Source organism: Periophthalmus magnuspinnatus, chromosome 10 (genome assembly GCF_009829125.3).
Source record: "Periophthalmus magnuspinnatus isolate fPerMag1 chromosome 10, fPerMag1.2.pri, whole genome shotgun sequence".
NCBI classification, from domain to species: Eukaryota; Metazoa; Chordata; class Actinopteri; order Gobiiformes; family Gobiidae; genus Periophthalmus; species Periophthalmus magnuspinnatus.
The window spans coordinates 3,793,673-3,812,044 of record NC_047135.1 but is presented as its reverse complement, the minus strand read 5'-3'; the positions used below and the strand labels follow the sequence as shown (position 1 = coordinate 3,812,044).

Here is an 18,372-nt window from a genome sequence, read left to right as displayed (position 1 = left end):
AACATTCAGTTTCAGTTTGTGAGTGTAAAATTGGAATACATTTGTTGGAATACATTTGTTAAAAGGATTATTGAAATGCTTAAATGTTCTCTTCATTAAAACTAAAACGCTGAACTGCAGTTACTTAACAGAACAATGATTTCTTGATGCTTTTATGATGTTTGCTTTACATGATAAATTACTTTAGTATCATTAATAATGGAACACTTTGCCTTGTGACAACCGTCCTGTTTCGTAAAGGTCCTATATTACACAAAATGGACTCTTACGAGCTTTAAGCCATGTTAGCGTGTCATTACATCCTCAAAAACAGACCTGGAGTAGTGTTTTGTTTCATTCACGCATGTTTGAGTAATCCTGCATTATTAGTCTGTCTACATCTTGAATAATAGAATAACTCTGCCTAAATATGTAGTGTTTGTGTGTTAAACATGTGTGAATGAAACAAAACACAACTCCAGGTCTGTTTATGATGAGGAAACAACATTAGAGCATACAGTAGATCAGGAAGTAGTGTAATATGGGCTCTTTAAAGCACTCGTTTGTGAACTGGGGAAATTTCCAATGTAATATTAAAAATGGTGGAAAGTAACAAAGTAAAAGTAGTAAAGTAGTGTACTTAAGTTGAATTTTTAGGTATCTGTACTTTACTTAAGTACATTTTTAAGTGATACTTTTTACTTTCACTTCACGACATTTGAGAGCAGTATCTGTACTTCCTACTCCTCTACATTTTTGAACAGGACTGAAAAGTAAAAAGTACTTTTCATATGATTTGAGGGGTTGTTTTTACCATGTTCGTGGAAACATCCTGAGTTCAAGCTTCGACTTTGAGCAAAACAAAAATAAATACACAAAATTCTTGAGAAAAATTAAGAAACTGATTTATATTGTTACTGTGACCAAAATACGTGTCATTTTTAATTAATATCACTACATTTACACTTTAACGAATGAACAGTTGTGTGAAATACTTTAACTTTTACTCTAACTCTTTAACTCTTTTTTAAACGGGTACTATAATACATTTACTTAAGTACTTTTTTTCATGTGATACTTTTACTTGAGAAACTTTCTGCCTCTGTATCTTTAACTTAAGTAACAAAATTGAGTACTTCATCCACCCCTGAATATTACCAATGATATAAACATATGTAGCTGATTCAAAATGTAGGCCGATGTGCTAGCGCCAAAACCAAATGTATCGTCATGAGATAGTTAGCCTGTTCCTGTTGCCTAATCTCTGTAGACTTTGATTTTATTACTTATACAGCTCTGTCTAAGCAACAGTCTAACGCCAACAGCACAAAGGGCGGAACCATAACCACTGCCAATGAGATTCCAGTAAAATCAAACCAGGAAATCTAAGAAGGGAAAATAAATTGGGGTCAAATTGGGTGTTGTCTTTCACCATAATATCGATTAACCGAGGGGAGGGAAGGGGAGGGCGGGGGAGGGGGCAGAGCTCCGCCCTCTGGAACTCTCTCCCCCTTCACATCAGAAACTGTGACTCACTACAGTCTTTCAAAAAACTCTGTGTGGCTCTAAAACTTTTTACAACAAGCAGTACCAAATAAAAGACCTGGCTTTCCAAGTGCCACCAGATCTAAACCAGGTCTATTCCAGGTCTAATCTAGGGCTAAACCAGGTCTAAATGTGGACTACCTCATTTCCATAATTTAAACAAGAAATTATGTCTGTGTAATCCCTCAGTTGTCCAGGTCAAAAGAAAAAATCAAATCTAGCACAAGACAAAAAGTTGTAGGAGTGAAGACGTTTGGCTGCTCGTCCAAGCCGCTTCTTCAGTTCTGGTCAGATTACTGCTGGACACTGCCTTATATCCAACAGTAATCTGACCAGAACTCCTACAACTTTTTGTCCAGATCCAGTTGACAGATTTGAATTTGTCTTTTACAACAAGAAATTATCCAAAAGGGTGACAGAAATGTGGATAAAATAGACAAAAAATTTGACAACCCCATAAACTGCATTATTATTATTATTATTATGTTTTTTTATTATTATTTATTTATTTATTTTTATTACACCATAAGCCTCTACACAAAACTACCCTATATATTTTTATGTGCATTGTATGAAACCAGTTTTCCAGAAATCTAGTTAACCTACCTCTGCTACAACTCTCCAGACAACTGTTTTTCCTCTTATTTATTATGGTATTTGCCTGCATAAGTAATTCTGCATTGTTCTTCCAGTGCATGGCTGGGTTTCAGATGACATCTCCACATTCTATAAGCCAATAGTATTTACAACAGATGTCAGAGGCAGCTAAAATCAATACATTGCTGTAGCTAAAATGCAGATGTGTGTTGTTACGCAGTGAGTTTTGGGTCTAGTCGCTCATAGGAATGATCGGGTTCAACATTTGTCCGTGTATATTTTGGATATTTCGTGTTAAAGTACAATGTAATAGAACATTTTGGCTGTTGCCCTCCATCTGGGAGTATGACGTCATCACCTACATCATCTACATCACCTACATCAGTATTGGCTATGCCTGAAAATCTACATAGACGTTACCCTGTCAATGCTGTTATTTCAAAATTTCGCTTAAATGTAGATGACCTTTCTTCAATCTGTCATAGCAGTGAAGAAACGGTCACCCATGCATTTTACTCCTACACTCAAATCTTTTGGGACGACATACTTCTGTTTGTGAAAAGAAATCCTGATATAAACCTACAACTTAAAGCAAAACATACAATTTTTGGCGTTTTCGTACGTATTGAATCTAGTCCTAATCCTCTCAATATATCATATTCATTGCTGTAAATTTTCTAACCTGAAACCCAAACTTGCTGTATTTAAATCCCTTTTGTTCTCTTATACAATTTCTTTAAACTATTGTTCAAACCCAAAAGCTCTGAAAACAAAAGCACTTTGCACAGAATTTGGAATTTAAAATCTACTACTGTGTATTTTTTTTTAAACATTTGTTTAATATTTTTGTACATGCTGTATGAATGCAATGTAATGTAATGCTTAAGCCTCTTGCCATTGTTCACTGTTTATATTGCATATTTGTAATAAAAAAAATGAATACATAAATTAATTAAAATAAAATAAAAATTAAAAATAAATTAATTAATTAATTAAATTAAATTGGTATTGGCTGATAACAAACATACCCTTTTTTAATTTGGTTCATTTTGAGGCGACTGGAGACACATGGTTATGTAAGTGGGAGGTCATATAGAGTGTTTTTTTCTGAGAGGGAAGCCTGATTTGAAACTTTGAATACAGTTGCGCGTTTTTGGTACATTACGGTAAAAATGGCACCTCGGGAAAGAGGGATTAAAACGATAGTGAGATTAAAAAAAGAAAGAAAAAAGGTTAGATTGCACAATGGTATGATCGTAGGACTATTCCAGCAATCATTTTAATCTAACCCAAATGAACGTAATGAGAAAATGAGAACACAAAAAAGGTAAATAACCTAAATAGACCTAATAATACCGCACTGGAAATTGCCTACAGTAGATTAGAGTTATTGTTTTTTAACTGATGAGTGTTAAAACTCAAAGCAGGGTAAGGAAAACGTAATAATAGGGATTTATTACGGTAAAAGCGAAGATTGGAGTGTGCGCTCTGGTCTGGAAATACGCACAAATGGGGGTGTGACGAAGAGCTGCAGAACGCCAAAACAAGAGCGCAGCTGGTTTGATTTGGAGCTAGAACAGCATGATCGGGTTCGAAGGAGTAGTATTTGGGGTTTGTGCACCGTAGAGAGACACGGGACAGCGGCTGGATGCGCGCAGAGCCGGGGGACGCAACATTTCGCACCTTTTTCAGCGTTGGTGAAACCCACGGAATGTACCACTCGCGCACAGCTGACCACAGGATGCCGCACTTAGCCCAACGACATGTGAACACTACAAGAAAAACACTGGGATTGAATGACTGCTTAATAACAATCAGGTAACCGCGCTTGCTCCCCTCCTCGTGTTTGTCTGGCGCTTTGGAGACGCAGGATTTACGCGTTTGAGACTCATTGTTAGGAGCTTGTTGTGAGCTGCCATCATCTCAGCCTCCAGCCCCTCCTTGTTTTGCTGCTACCGAGAGTGATGTTGTAATGTTTACACTGGCTCTAGGTTGCACATCACTGTACTCTCCTTCGGCGCAGTTTGTTGCAGGTTTTGGATAAATGCGCAAAAAGTGTTCGGCGTAAACCACACGCGCGTGCAGTATTCATTAGTTTTGTTTGCACTAATTGGTTCTGATATGAGGCCCCCAAACACTGTTAACATATAGGACTAATCTAGTGTAGTGCTATAGCCTTTGTGAGTGAATACAGCCCACACTTTGGCTGAGTAAACGGGTGTGATGATGCCTTTACTGTGGAAAAGATGGAGAGGGATGACATGATCATGCGAGGCCAACATTACATAACCGGCTGGTGTCTAGCAGGACACTGTGGCCTCCAATGAGACTCCGAGTACCGTGGACCAATTACAGGGCTGCAGTTAAAGCAGCGGGATGCGCAATCAACGAGTCAAGTATGTTTAACCATCCTGGGTTCTGCTGTTACTAGGCTTATCCAGTTTGCTTCTGTGCGTCCATGTTGGCCTACAGTGCCAAAACACATCCACTACAACTGCCTTTTAGAGACGAGTGTGCATCATTCCATGGGTCATTCTGCTTCTTAGCCTGTCCGGACTATAGGCCAAGGCTGTGCAGGGTCAAAACTGAATCTTCTTTAAGCAAGGTCATGTTTTTGTTTTGTCCCAAACTACAATGAAACCTGATGCACTCCTTATATTAGATTTACACTGATTGATTTATATGAGTTGGTAGAAGTAGGAAGTGAAGCTCATTTTTTATTGTATTGCCCATTTTATGATGAATTTAGAAATCCTTTATTTGATTAAATGTTTTTCCAGTGCCCTGATATGTTCTGGTGTAATGGCAACAACAAGATGGAATAGTTGTTTCAATCTAATGTTTATAAGTTGGCTTCATGTCTTTGTAAAGCCTGGAAGAGGCGGCAGATGAGTTTGTTTAAATGAGTCTTTGGTGGTGATAACACACGTCTGGCAGCTGGCCTATTGTGTTTTGTTTAATGGTGTCTTATAAGCCCATTAAAGGAGTTGGAATTTTTTCGTATGCAAGACACAATAATAAAATAAATCGATCAAATCAATCAATCAGATAGTAGGCTACATTTGAATAAGGGAATAAAGGAGTATGTAGGCTACAGTATAAGTATATTTAAGTAAATCAACTGTTCTATTTCTTGTCAGCTCATTTAGTCCACTAATAGGCTGGATGTGTCAGTGTAAGTGGGCTATCGTTGTAAATCGTTGTTATTTATAGTGTGTAATCTGTGCTGGAGTCAGAGGGATATCTATGTGTTTGGTTCCATTATGGACATTTGTCTGCAGAGAGGAAACTGTACAGTAAATGACATTGTTTTAATCCAATCATTTACCACCTGTTACAGATATGGATCATTTGTGGTGGGCCATTTCTTCCCTGTCTGGTTTTATCTTTGTTTTTTCTGCAGTTGTGCCAGGGTCTATCTATGGATGTTTGAGGCAAAAGCTGCTGCTGTAGAGGAAAAGACAGGTTGTTGTTTTGATCCACGGTGTGTGCGCTCGTCTGGCAGTCTGTGGGCCGCTGTGGGCCGCCCTTGGGCCGCCTGTGGGCCGCTGTGGGCCGTCTGTCTGTGTTTGGTGCGCGTGGATTGGTGCGCTCGGAGCAGGGGGCGAGGCCTTTCCAAAACAATGCGATTCAAGGAACATGCTCGCGCCAATGGATGTTGTTGTCGCTGCCTAGTTACTGTCACATTTCGCCTCGTTTAACGGCACTTTTAGCTCCGTGAACACCCCGCGTAAAAGTGAGTCCAGAGCTCACTCCGTCCCCGGACAGACCCGGTCCCGCTCACTCCAGCTGTTTGTTAGCACGTTAGCATTAGCATTGGGCTGCTAGCTCCACCGCGGCGGGGACAGGGTCAAAAATCTGCCTCTGGACGCAGCTTTGGGCTTTTGTCAGGTAAGACTGAAGCAGATGTGAAGTGTTTGTTCCACAGAGGACACGCAGGGACATAAACCTGTGTAAAAAAAAAGCTGAACTAGAGCTGTGTAAAGCAGCTGAAGTAGAGCTGTGTGTGCTCCTCTGTGTTAGCATGTTTACCACAGCCTCAGACATAAAGCTGCTTTTATTGGAATTGACTTCTCTCCTTAATCTAGAACCGTTAGTCTGTCTAGAAATGAAACATAACCGTTATAAACTGATTCCTCGTTGTTTGATGTCACAGTTTTATCATTTCTTACACAGACATAACGTACTTATATCTTAACCCTCTGTGAGCTAAACTCGACTTATCCTAAATTTACTTCAGATTTAACAGTGAAATTCATACGTGTGTTTTCTTTGGAGACCTGAAGTTTTCCTGATGCTGTTTGCAGCTGTTGGGCTGAACAAAGCCGCTGGAGCCAGGCTAAAGTTAGCAGCAGCTCTCCTTCACAGAGAGGTCGTCCGTGTAAAGAGCTGCACCTAGAGCCGCGTGGAAAACACAAGGCTCTGTCCTGCTCTGTCCTGTCCTGTTCTGTCCTGTCCTGTTCACAGACTGTGTGGAGGAGCAGCTGCAGTCTGGTGTTAGCCACAGTCCCGTTTCTTTGCTGTGTCTTTGTTGTTGCTTTGTCTCTGAGCACATGGCTCTCCATGTTTTTGTTCAGACGCGCCACAGCGCCCTCTATCTATGCTCCTTTAATGCTTGTCACATGAATGCATTTGTTTGGAATTATATTATATGTTTGCAGTCGAAACACTACATTTTCATATATAAAGTCATTATGTTAGGGAATTTCTAAATTGAAAGTGATTACACTGACACGTTTGGGTAATATTAAATGTCATCTGAGTATTTAGAGGCGTGTAAAATGTAAACATGTTTGGTATAAATAAACATGTAAACACTGCCACTTACATCCTTACTAATTAATTGGTTGAAATACTGAAAATACAAGTTGTGGACTGTCTTATAAACTGTGTAGATAAAATTAAAGTTAATTCTGTTTTGTGAGTTATGTTTTTTGTTTGTTTTTACAGGGTGTAGACAATCAGAGGCCACATTCAAGTGCCTCCACTGGACCCTTTCCATTCCCAGAGTGTGACTCGTCTGCACGACGTCACCAATGCGACCATGGGAAGTAGCAGTGAATAGGCTGCCACCAACAGCCCCCTTAAACCCTCGGAGGTTCCTCGCAGAGCCCTGCAACACCCCTGCGCATCTCAGGAGAAGGCACGTCCAAGTGCATCCTGTACACATCCTTCACAAGCCGACATCAGGGCTGTGCAATTATTTTGATTTAAGCGTGATTACTATTACCTCTTCAATCAATTAAATGGTGTAAATAAATAAATGAACACTACAAAATAAAGTGGAGTGCAGCCACTTGTCTAATCTACTGTGGCTTTTAAAACATTGATTAAAAAAACCTTCCTAATAAATGACAATACTTCTGTTTTCTTGTACTGGTTTACATTTGACAGTGAATAAGTAATTGTGCCAAGAAATTATGATTTCAGTTATGACCATATTTTTTCATTAATTTTTTTGAGGTGCCCTAAGCTGAACATAATTTAAACTATGAATGTATTTGTATTATGAATATATGCTAGAAGTTAACAGCAAACTGCAGCCGTTTACCCCTGCGTCTTATAATTATTTCTGTATTTCTCTGCAGCCCACCAGTGAGACGCCAGTGGGGCCGTCGAGACAGACCTGTACTGCACACTTCCCTGGTTCAAGATGAGAACTTGCACCATTTGTTTTTCTCTCAGCATCACCACCAACAGGTTCCTTTAGATGAGTCCAGACAATACAGCCATACCAGCACAGCGCCACGCATGCTTCACCCTGCGGCACACCTGCCCCAGCAGAGCCCCATCATGGTGGATCTACATGAACAGGTAATGCCCAGAGCCCCACGCTACAGGCTAAAGCTAAGTACCCAATGTTTTTTTTGTTTTTTTTCTCATGATAAGTCAGTTCTATTTATCCCCCAGACCAAATCAGGCACTACACACTGTCTTCATATATTTATTAAATGTTTTATCTTGTGAGTCACTATACGACGCTTTGGGATGAGAGCTGATTGGCTGTGTGGGGGATCCGCCCTGCCTCACTTCTATATCTGAAAAAGGTGTTCTAAAGCTGTGCTAATGGCCAAATAATCCATGCATGTGAATACTAGCACTGTGCCAAAGGTTTGTGAGCGCTAGGAACAAGTTAGATCATTTCCCCTATATAAATAGAAGTGTGTTACAACTGGATACAGCAGAATAGTTCTTCTCATGTACAAATTATATGGATATACTTAATTTCTCATTTGTAAACCTAGGCAAGTTTATTTGTATAGCAAAATTTCTACACAAAGTAATTCAAAGTGCTATACAGAATAAGAAATGACAATATAACAAATAAAAACATAAATAATCACAAATAATCATCATAAAATTAGCATTAAAGAGTGCAAAATAAAAAATAAAAACACAGCCATATGCGCAGCTAAACAGAACCATTTGGAGCCTGGATTTAAACAGTTTCAGTTTAGAGGCCTGTCTCAAATTTTTAGGAAGACTGTTCCAGATTTTAGCTGCATAAAGCTGAAATGCTGATTCCCGATGTTTAGTCCTGGTTTAGTCCATCTTTAGTCCATCTTTAGTCCTAGTTTTGTCCTGACTCTGGGCACCAGCAGGAGGCCGGTCCCTGAAGTCCTCAGAGTGTGAAATGGTTCGTGTGGCACTAACATGTGGGACCTAATTGCTGTCTTCCTGATCGCAGATGCACCAGGGGTCCGTTCCAATATCATACACTGTTACCACGGTGACGACCCACGGCTTCCCCATCCACGCCGGGCAGCCCCTTCCCGGGTGCAGCACTCAGCAGCTGCCAGCATGCTCGGTAATGTTCAGCGGACAGCTCTCTCTGCTCTGCTGCCTTCCTCCTCCTGTGAGTTTGAAAAGGAAGAGCCCAAATGTCAGTGGCATCCATGTAGCACACCATCCCGCCATGCAATCTGTCACTGTTAAAAGTAGTGAGCTGCTTTTATTGTGCAAGACGGCAACGAGTGAAATCAAAACCAGTCAATCATTGTATATTAATAAATGTGGTTAATACTTCACTATGATATTTCGTGGAACTGGAAAATCAGATTTAAAAAGGCTTGTGTTGTGGCATTGTTGTCAGTGTTGTGGTTTATGTAACACATCGCTCTTCACCAGAAATGAATCATCCAGTGCCATGCTGTAATCAGAAACGATATCTGTATTTTAACCTTGTTTTCACCAAGCGGTCGAGTGTCAAAGCAGCGGTGCGTTTTCTCACTTCTTATCGGCTTTTAAATGCGTTTTGTATGTTAGAATAAGTTTAAATAGAAGCAAAGCCCCAATCATAGGTTTATGTAATCTAATAAATACATTGTTGTTTTAAATATGCTTTATAAATAAGCTTGAATTTAAAGGACCCATATTATGCATTTTCTGATCTATGTTATATTGTTGTGTCCTCATCACAAATATACCTGGAGCCGTTTTTTGTTTCATTCACACATGTTTAACACACAAATCCTGCACATTTAGGCGGAGTCTCAAACTGAAAACACTCTGTTCCACCTTGTGATCTAATTGACTGGTGATACAGGAAGCGCTTCCCCTGTGTTTTTAAATTCAATACATCTTCTCTAGAACAGAATTTCAGCCCTAGAATTGCAAAACTTTGACGCTACATCCACAGTTTTAGCCTTGTTGAAACCTCTTTTGCACCAGAAGATATCAATCAAGGCTTAAAATGTCTGTTAACTTTAAAACTACCATTTGATGACATCAGAAGGGCAACAGTAGCTCAGCTGGTGTTTTTTTCACTGATTTGAAGGTTGGCGGAGCGAATCCCACTTTCAACTTAAAACATCATTGGTAGAGTGATCTGATCCACTGACCCACAGGTTGGCGGTGCAATTCCAGCTTCCACAGATAAATGCTGTTGTCGTGGCCTTGAGCTGACACTGGTGTATGAATGTGTGAGTGGTTCCTTGATGTAAAGTGCTTTGGGTGCCTTGAAGGTTGAAAAGCTCTGTATTACCATTTACAAGGTAGAACAGAGCATTTTGAGTCTTCAGTGTTACTCAAACATGTGAATGAAACAAAACACAACTCCAGGTATGTTTTTGAGGAGGTAGTAATATTATAACACGGCTAAAAGCTCACAAGAGTCAACTTTGCGTAATATAGGACCTTTTAATTGAATAATAAGTGTATCCGCAGACCACTTGGTGTGTAAACAATAACATGTTGCGTTTGATCGTTTGGAACACAGTAGATTTGATGTATTTCTTCATGCTCTCTCTTTCAGCTCATTCAGGCATGCACCATGCAGCATATGCCAGTGTCTTATCAAGCCTTTCCGCCCCTGATCTCCAGCGAACATTTTGTATTGCACCCGACGCCCTCTGTCCCACCCCACCAGCCACCGCACCTTACTCCTCTGAGCCAGTTTGTCCCTTTACAGCCTCAGCACCCACGCATGGTGAGTGCATTTTTAGACCTGACCTATATCATTCAATACATGAGAGCTTGATCAATATTTTTTTACGGGTCAGTATTTATTGTGAGTACTTTTTCTTTGTTCTTGTGGGGGACGTTTTGTTATTTTTCTGCACTATGATCAGTTTGAGCTGCAGAAGGTTAAATAAATCACTTGTTTGTCTCATTAAGTGTTTTGTTTATTTACTGCAGCTCAGTGGCATAATGGCATTCAATATTATTGTTTACATTGTCATCAGCAATATATATCATACTTCAAAACATGTTATTGTGACTGGGCCATGCATTCTGCTCATTTCAAATAGCTTCTTTTCATGTCCCAGAATGTAATTAGCAAACATCCACTCCAATTTTATCCAAAAACAGTAAAAAAAAAAATCACATTTACCAGCCTCTTTCTCATTTAAAGTCCAACATGTAACTTTTCAGCTTGTCTCCATTGAAATGTTATTGTTTTACCTGGAATGTTCTACAGTATGACATTAAACTTTTCTACAAACACCGTTAAAACATGCACATTCACCGTGGTGGGAGACTCGCCTCTCCACAGATCCGACCTGTAACCTGTCCTGATGGCGCCACCATGGAGAGACAAATAGACAGAAATGTGACTTAGTGCACCTTTAAATTACTGGAGAGCGTTGTAATGTGACCATGAACACAAGAGTTTAACAGTCCAGTAGAATCCATTTGTTCAGTCATGTCTTGCTTTTAGCCTCTGCAGAGGGTGGACAACGAAGTGGACCTAAGAGGGGACCAGCACCCACTAGGGACCTTCTCGTACCCTCCGTCCCACCACCCACCAGCGCTGCCTCCGTCTCTGCCCCTACAGTATCTTCCTCAAGAGCCTCTGCATCAGGAGCTTCCCTTTGGAGTGGTAAGAAAAACTATTTCAGTATGACCTACATAATCTCACACTGACACACTTCTAGGCTCAGCACACATGCACCTGGGCCTTACACAAAATATTACTGTCAGATTTAAATTTTAAAGCATGTAAAAGCCACAGTTTTTTTTGTTTGTTTCTTATTTATTTAATGCAAGACAGAGAAACATAGTGAACAATCATATACAGCGGTGACGAGTGTTGATAAGACACCAAGACACACACCACGACATGACAAGACATGAGACAACAAGACACAGTGAGACACAGTGAGACACAGTGAGACACTGTGAGACACCGTGAGACACAGTGAGACACAGTGAGACACAATGAGACACAATGAGACACAGTAAGACACCGTGAGACACAGTAAGACACAGTAGGACACAGTAAGACACCGTGAGACGCAATGAGACACAGTAAGACACAGTAGGACACAGTAAGACACCGTGAGACGCAGTGAGACACAGTGAGACACAGTGAGACACAATGAGACACAGTGAGACACAGTAAGACACAGTAAGACACCGTGAGACACAGTAGGAAACAGTAAGACACCGTGAGACGCAATGAGACACAGTAAGACACAGTAGGACACAGTAAGACACCGTGAGACGCAGTGAGACACAATAAGACACAGTAAGACACAATGAGACACAATGAGACACAGTAAGACACAGTGAGACACAATGAGACACAGTAGGACATAATAAGACACCGTAAGACACCGTGCAGTGAGACACAATGAGACACAGTAGGACACAATAAGACACCGTAAGACACCTTGCAGTGAGACACAGTGAGACACAGTGAGACACAATGAGACACAGTGAGACACAGTAGGACACAATAAGACACTGTAAGACACTGTAAGACACTGTAAGACACCGTGAGACGCAATGAGACACAATGAGACACAATGAGACACAATGAGACACAGTGAGACACAGTGAGTCACAGTGACACACAATGAGACACAATGAGACACAGTGAGTCACAGTGACACACAATGAGACACAATGAGACACAGTGAGACACAGTAGGACACAATAAGACACCGTGAGATGCAGTGAGACACAATGAGACACAGTAAGACACAGTAGGACACCGTAAGACGCAGTGAGACGCAATGAGACGCAATATGATTTGTTGATGTAACGGCTATTTACAATTTACCAGTATTTATAAGTATGTGCCAAGAGTGCTTTGTGTGTGTGACGTGTGCGTGCGTGTGTATAATATCCATTGTTTTGATTTTATTTGCGCTGATCACGTTTAAAAACCATGACAACGGAACATTTATTTGTAACTCGCTCCTTTTGTATCACGTGATATTTAATCAGTGCCTGTCTTGTTGCAGCCATACCCCCACATGCTGCCACGGCGACAGCGATACCGGCCACAGCAGCCGTTGCCCCCTCCGCCTCCTCCTCCATCCTACTACCCCGGCTTCCTCCCCTACTTCCTGTGAGTAAAGCAAGATTAAACCACAGACTGTATTTATAAATGGACATAGCTAACGTTCCACATAGGAAGTGAACATGGGCGCACTTTCAGCTCCATCGAAATTGTCACCCCTCTCTCTGTAACTGCTGTTGTCAGACTTATCATTTTGGTCTTAAAATGATCGTTTTCACCTGCTCTATATGATCCTGGTGTTTTTATTTCACTATTTTGTCCGTCAATCAAGATGAACATTAATAACAGACAAATCAGACGCCTTCTTTCCCCAAGTTAGCTCCCGTTAGCTTTAGCAACAGGTTTGAATGACAGCGTTGCCAAGTTCCCGTTCATTTCTATTGTTGGCGGGGAGGGACGTTATCTTCAGCAGCCTCGCTTCGGATTGGCTCTTCGGTTGCCATGATACTCGTGATCGGAATTCCAAATGTGAAACTTGGCTCCAAATTCACCACTATAACTGCTCTAGCCTCAATGAGCTTCATTTGACTGAAGCTAAACGCTGTGGGTGACGTTTTACTCACTTAGTCCACTTCTTTTATACAGTCTGTGGATAAAACAAAGCTAAACGGAACAACGTCACTCAACACTGCTCCTCTCTCTCAGGTCAATGCTTCCTGTGCCTCCGACGGCAGTGGGCCCAGCCATAAGCCTAGACCTAGACGTGGATGATGTGGAAATGGAGAACTATGAGGTAACAGACATCGTGATTAAATGCATTGGCGTTAACGTTCAATAACTGGTCATTATTAGGGTTGTCATAAGTATTGAAAATCAGAAACTAGATACAAGATAGATAGATCTTGAGCTGTATCAGAACAAGTAAAAGACACATAGACTAGTATACGCCGATGGACCAGACGGAAACAGACCTGGGCGACTGAGGGATTACACAGATATAAGGCCACATAGTAATATAAAAGAAAGTACTACCATTTACACACAATCTATTGTCTAAATAAAGAGTGTTTTTATTATCATCGTGGTATCCGAATTAGTTTTGAGCATTGAGTCTATTCCTTAATATCAGAATTGAGTTAGAAATTTTAGTAGTGGAGCAACACTAATCTTTATTGGCATTTTTAATATACTATTAATTATTATGAGTTTAGTGTGATTTTCCAATATTGGAGCAGAATGCAGGGTGCCTCTGAACTCTTGGTGACCCTGTCTTTTTTTTTTTTTTTTTCAGGCACTGTTGAATCTGGCGGAGAGGCTGGGAGAAGCCAAACCTCGCGGCCTGACTAAAGCAGATATAGAGCAGCTTCCGTCATACAGATTCAGCTCAGAGAATCATCTTTCTGAACAAACGCTGTGAGACTCTTTTATAAACACCTGGTTTCAGTTGTTCATGAATCTGCAGCTGACCTTTCTCTTTTCTCTCAGGTGTGTTGTGTGCTTTAGTGACTTTGAGTGTAGGCAGCTACTTCGGGTATTACCTTGTAACCACGAGTTCCACGCCAAATGTGTGGATAAATGGTTAAAGGTAGGTTGTGGGTTTTCCTCGTGTCTTTTTCAGTTTATAGAAGCTGTTTTTACTAAAAAGCTGAATTTGAAGAGACAAATGTGGTTGTATTATTGTCTCATGTCCTGTGTCTTGTGCTCACTTACAGACCAATCGCACTTGTCCCATTTGCCGAGCAGATGCCTCGGACGTGCACCGGGAGGCGGAGTGAGCGCCCCCTGCTGGACTGTGCTTCTATCTGTCCTGAGGCTGGGACTCCAGTGTTTAGCTTACCGACCCACTCCTGTCCTTTCTCTATGAAAAGCAATCCAGGATATCTGGAGCCTGTTGTACCTCTGCTGTGCGTCATTCTCAGAGTCTCATGAAACCCACTGCCTATCGCAGCCTATAGCCACAGTCGTGGATTGCCAGCCACTTCTGTCTCTGCCCCCTTTGTCACAGATTCCAAAGATTTCCCTACAATGCATTCTTCGCTGCTTTTGTTTACAGGGTTTCAGTTTGATGTGGATCTGATTGTGGTCACAATAACAGTGTTGGACTGGTCGGGAGCCGGGGGTGAGAAGGCTGGACACTTTGTGCAATGAGCAGAAATGGGATAGGCATTCTTCACAGCATGGATATCTGTGTTTGGGGGCACCGCCTGACCATCATAGATGCATGTTTGCGTAGATGTTGGGCTAAGTGACTTGTTAATAATGTATGTTCTGCAATAATGTATTGATCATTTCAACAGTTTTACCCCTTATGTTAGATCTGCCAATGCTATTGTGAATGTGTGACTTGCTGTGGTTTAAAGCAGATGCAAACGCCAGGTCCCACTGCAGAGTGACGGCCTGTGTAACTGCGGGGTGCTGCTGTGCCCCTGATAATCTGCTCTGAAAAAAAGGATTACGAGGCTGCGTCTTTTTGAGGTTATTGGACAAAACTGCACAAGTGCTACATCCATCCTTCACGTCGGCCATTTTCCTCTGGCAAGTTACCACACGCGTGTGCATACCGTTTGTCCTGCTCACAGAGCCAATGCATTGTGTAACCACTGGATACAGGGCAGCATGCTAGGGTTTGCATGAACTGTTGATTCAGATTAGCAATATTTTAATCAAGCATTGCCACCAAAATCCTAATCTTAAATGTAAGAAAAAGAAGTAACAAAGAAGCATATTAAAAGAACTGCTTGCTTGTTGAGAAGGCGCCGTGAGGGAAGCTAGCATGTGGTTCACTGTGACTGTGTTTAAAGGACAGTGGACGTCAGACGCCGCTCTAAACGAAGGCCTGTGCAGAAAGCAATATGTGCCGCCAGGGAGAGTTTTACAAACAATCTTCCGCTTTAGGAACACTGGGCTTTTCAGTTCTGTTTGTGAGCCAAATCCATTCTACAGATATAGCCTGCTGTTCAACATTACAGATCTGCCTTCAAATGACCTTGACAAGCACAAACCTATTCTTAACCCTGAAAAATGTTGATTTCTCTTGTGTTGGGCGTATGCAGTTTAAAAAAAACAAAAAAAAAAGTTTATTTATTGGTTTTATCTTGTAGAGAAAATCCATTGAAGGAAACAGACGGAGCACTAACTGTTTGTGTCTGGTATGTTATATTCTGGTGACTTGGTCAGGTCATTGTCTTAGGCCATGGTAATGCTATTGTAAACGAGCAATTGTATGTATAGTGTCAGCGTGAATGCTTTAGATAAACGTTTGAAGACAGAAGAATGTCCGTGTAGAAGTCACTGGTGTCGCTCGCTGTCCCTGTGATCTGGAGGGGTCAAAGGTCAAACAGCGTAGTGTCCAGTAGTGAAGGAACACTGTTAGACTTCTAGATCACAAAAAAAACAGAAAGTGGGGAGGGAAGAGCCACAGATGAATTTTTTGCTTTGTATTAACTCTTGTCTCTTAACTGCCCCGTAAGCACTAACAGGCCTCAGACCCTCGCTGTTGTGAGGGGTCTCGCCTTTTTCTTGACTTTTGTTTCTTAAGTGAATGTGAGTCTTGTGTGTGTGCCACCTTCAAGAGAAAAAAGAAGCCATTTAATAAGTTTAACCCACAGCTTTGAGAATAACCTATGTGTACATATCTATTCGCTGGCATATATTGTAAGTTTAAAAAAATACTCAGGGCCTCTCGGTATATAAAACAAAGGATAAGAGTCCATTTCCAATGGATTGGATGCCATGAAAAGGGTATATCTGAGTTTAGTTTTGGTCGTTTTCTTCAGACCATAAATCTTTTAATGTAATCAATTATAATATTCTGTTTTGTCTGAAATAGTAAAGAAGACATTGTTTAAGACAGGCATGCAAGAAAAAATACAGAAAATATATTAATATTCACTGAAAAGAGGCACTGCTACTCATAACAAGTGTATTATTCAATACTTTGGACTTTTGTTCTTGTACTCGAACCATATGTTGAAGCATAGCAGTTGTGATCCCGTTTCTAAACGTGCCACAGTGCGTACTATCTACCTATTTTACTCCCAGATCTACTCCAAGGTGTTTGCATGATTTAAAAAAAGATTTCAAGTGTGTTATGGTGGAGGACTTCTCAAACTCTGGTGGGGACCTATTTAATGGTGCACAATATGCATGCGTGTCAACCAGATCCCAACTGATTTTAGCTCTAGTTGGCTTTGGGTTCTGGGGTTTGGATCTTAACGCTCAGCTGATAACTGCCATGCATTGTACTGCACACATTTTTAATAGAACTGAATGACTACAAGATTTTATTGCGCTAACTTCATTTTATAAGAAAAAATGCTGGTCTTGAATCCAGATCTTCTTACATTGTGTTCCTGTTAATGCCCTGATGACTGAAAACATGCTCTGAAACTACTGTAGTTTATCAAAAGCCATAGTGACAAGGTGCTAGGTGTTCTGCTTTTAGGTATGAAATCTCACTTTGCGTGAATGCAATAGTTTGTCATGGATCCCATGTATTCTTGAAGCATGTTATACTAATATCCCGAAACACTGTCAGTGCAGATCAGTAGAGTTAAGGATTAAAAAATGAACCTAAGTGTTGTCATACTTTTTCAGTGTAGTACTGTACCTGCCTCTACCAGGCTCTTGCTCTCAGTGTATCAATATTTAAAATGTATTGTTCACATATAGATAACCTTAATTCATGTTAATGTTAGCACTGTTATGTTTAAAGTATCTATTTAATTGACAATATCCAACAACCCGGCTAAATGAAAGCATAACCCGTTTAAACTTAGGTGAACTGAGAATAGAGTCTTGTAGTCTTTCTGTTAAGGGTTACTGAATAATCTCACAGCTTGTGTGGTGCAAAAATGTGTTCCAATAAGCAGCTCAAATTTGTTTAGGATTTGTGATTGATTGCTCCGTAGATGCCATTTATTGTTTACCAATGAGTTTTGCTGCGGTGGGATAGTGGTTTACTGTTCTTACTCTCCCTGGCCTCTAGGGGGGCCTCGCCTGACCACCAGACTACCCACCGCCAACAGAGCCAGGGCATGTGTTGTGTGTAGGCAGATGTTTTGCTTTGGTACTTGCACATTTACAGTTACCTCATTTTTTCCATGTTTGTATTGGGCGGACAGAGGGAGAAAACGACTAATATATATTATATATAGGAAATGGTTCTTATTGTTATAATTTTTCATTCCATTGGAAGCATATTGTTTGTAGCATTTAACATAACTAGTTAGTGTAATATATACATCTGTATACTGTTTGAAATTTTTAAGATTTGTACTTTTTTTAAATGAAAGTTGCTAGTTATGCTTTACCAAGTAGTGCAATCATATTTTTTTTAATTGTTGTGGCTGATTTGAGAGGGTTGTTCACTAATAAATGTATGATGTATACCAAGTACTCTGTTATCATTTACACTAAGAATATTTGTAACCAACATATCTGTGTAATCCCTCAGTCATCCAGGTATGATCCATAGTGTGAAGGAAAATTCAAATCTCTCACTGGACAAAGAGCTGTTTGAGTGAAGACGTTTGGCTGCTCGTCCAGACCACTGCTTCAGT

The 18,372-nt window shown here is 40.6% G+C and overlaps 1 protein-coding gene across 6 annotated transcripts; it reads left to right on the top strand.

The window, feature by feature from the left end:
- Nucleotides 1-3,624: 3,624 nt before the first annotated feature.
- Nucleotides 3,625-18,201, top strand: rnf44 (ring finger protein 44). 6 transcript variants are annotated; one of them, XM_055224648.1, is made up of 12 exons: nt 3,647-3,939; nt 7,072-7,264; nt 7,710-7,935; nt 8,810-8,977; nt 10,376-10,549; nt 11,282-11,443; nt 12,813-12,919; nt 13,517-13,604; nt 14,103-14,224; nt 14,297-14,396; nt 14,524-14,582; nt 14,865-18,201. In XM_055224648.1, the coding sequence occupies exons 2-12, from the start codon at nt 7,158-7,160 to the stop codon at nt 14,875-14,877; spliced, it is 1,326 nt and encodes a 441-aa protein (XP_055080623.1). In that variant the 5' UTR covers nt 3,647-3,939; nt 7,072-7,157; the 3' UTR covers nt 14,878-18,201. The 6 variants fall into 6 exon arrangements, with proteins under 6 accessions (XP_033830230.1, XP_033830229.1, XP_055080623.1 ...); XM_033974339.2 differs by having other exon boundaries at nt 3,625-3,939; nt 8,810-8,929; nt 14,524-18,201; XM_033974338.2 differs by having other exon boundaries at nt 3,625-3,939; nt 14,524-18,201.
- The last annotated feature ends 171 nt before the right edge of the window (nt 18,202-18,372 follow it).

Excerpts from the sequence above, each read along its gene's own strand:
- rnf44 (XM_055224648.1), top strand. The coding sequence starts at position 7,158 with ATGCGACCATGGGAAGTAGCAGTGAATAGGCTGCCACCAACAGCCCCC. Across the intron at positions 8,978-10,375 it reads TCTGCTGCCTTCCTCCTCCT|CTCATTCAGGCATGCACCAT; the intron begins GTGAGTTTGAAA and ends TCTCTCTTTCAG. Across the intron at positions 10,550-11,281 it reads AGCCTCAGCACCCACGCATG|CCTCTGCAGAGGGTGGACAA; the intron begins GTGAGTGCATTT and ends TCTTGCTTTTAG.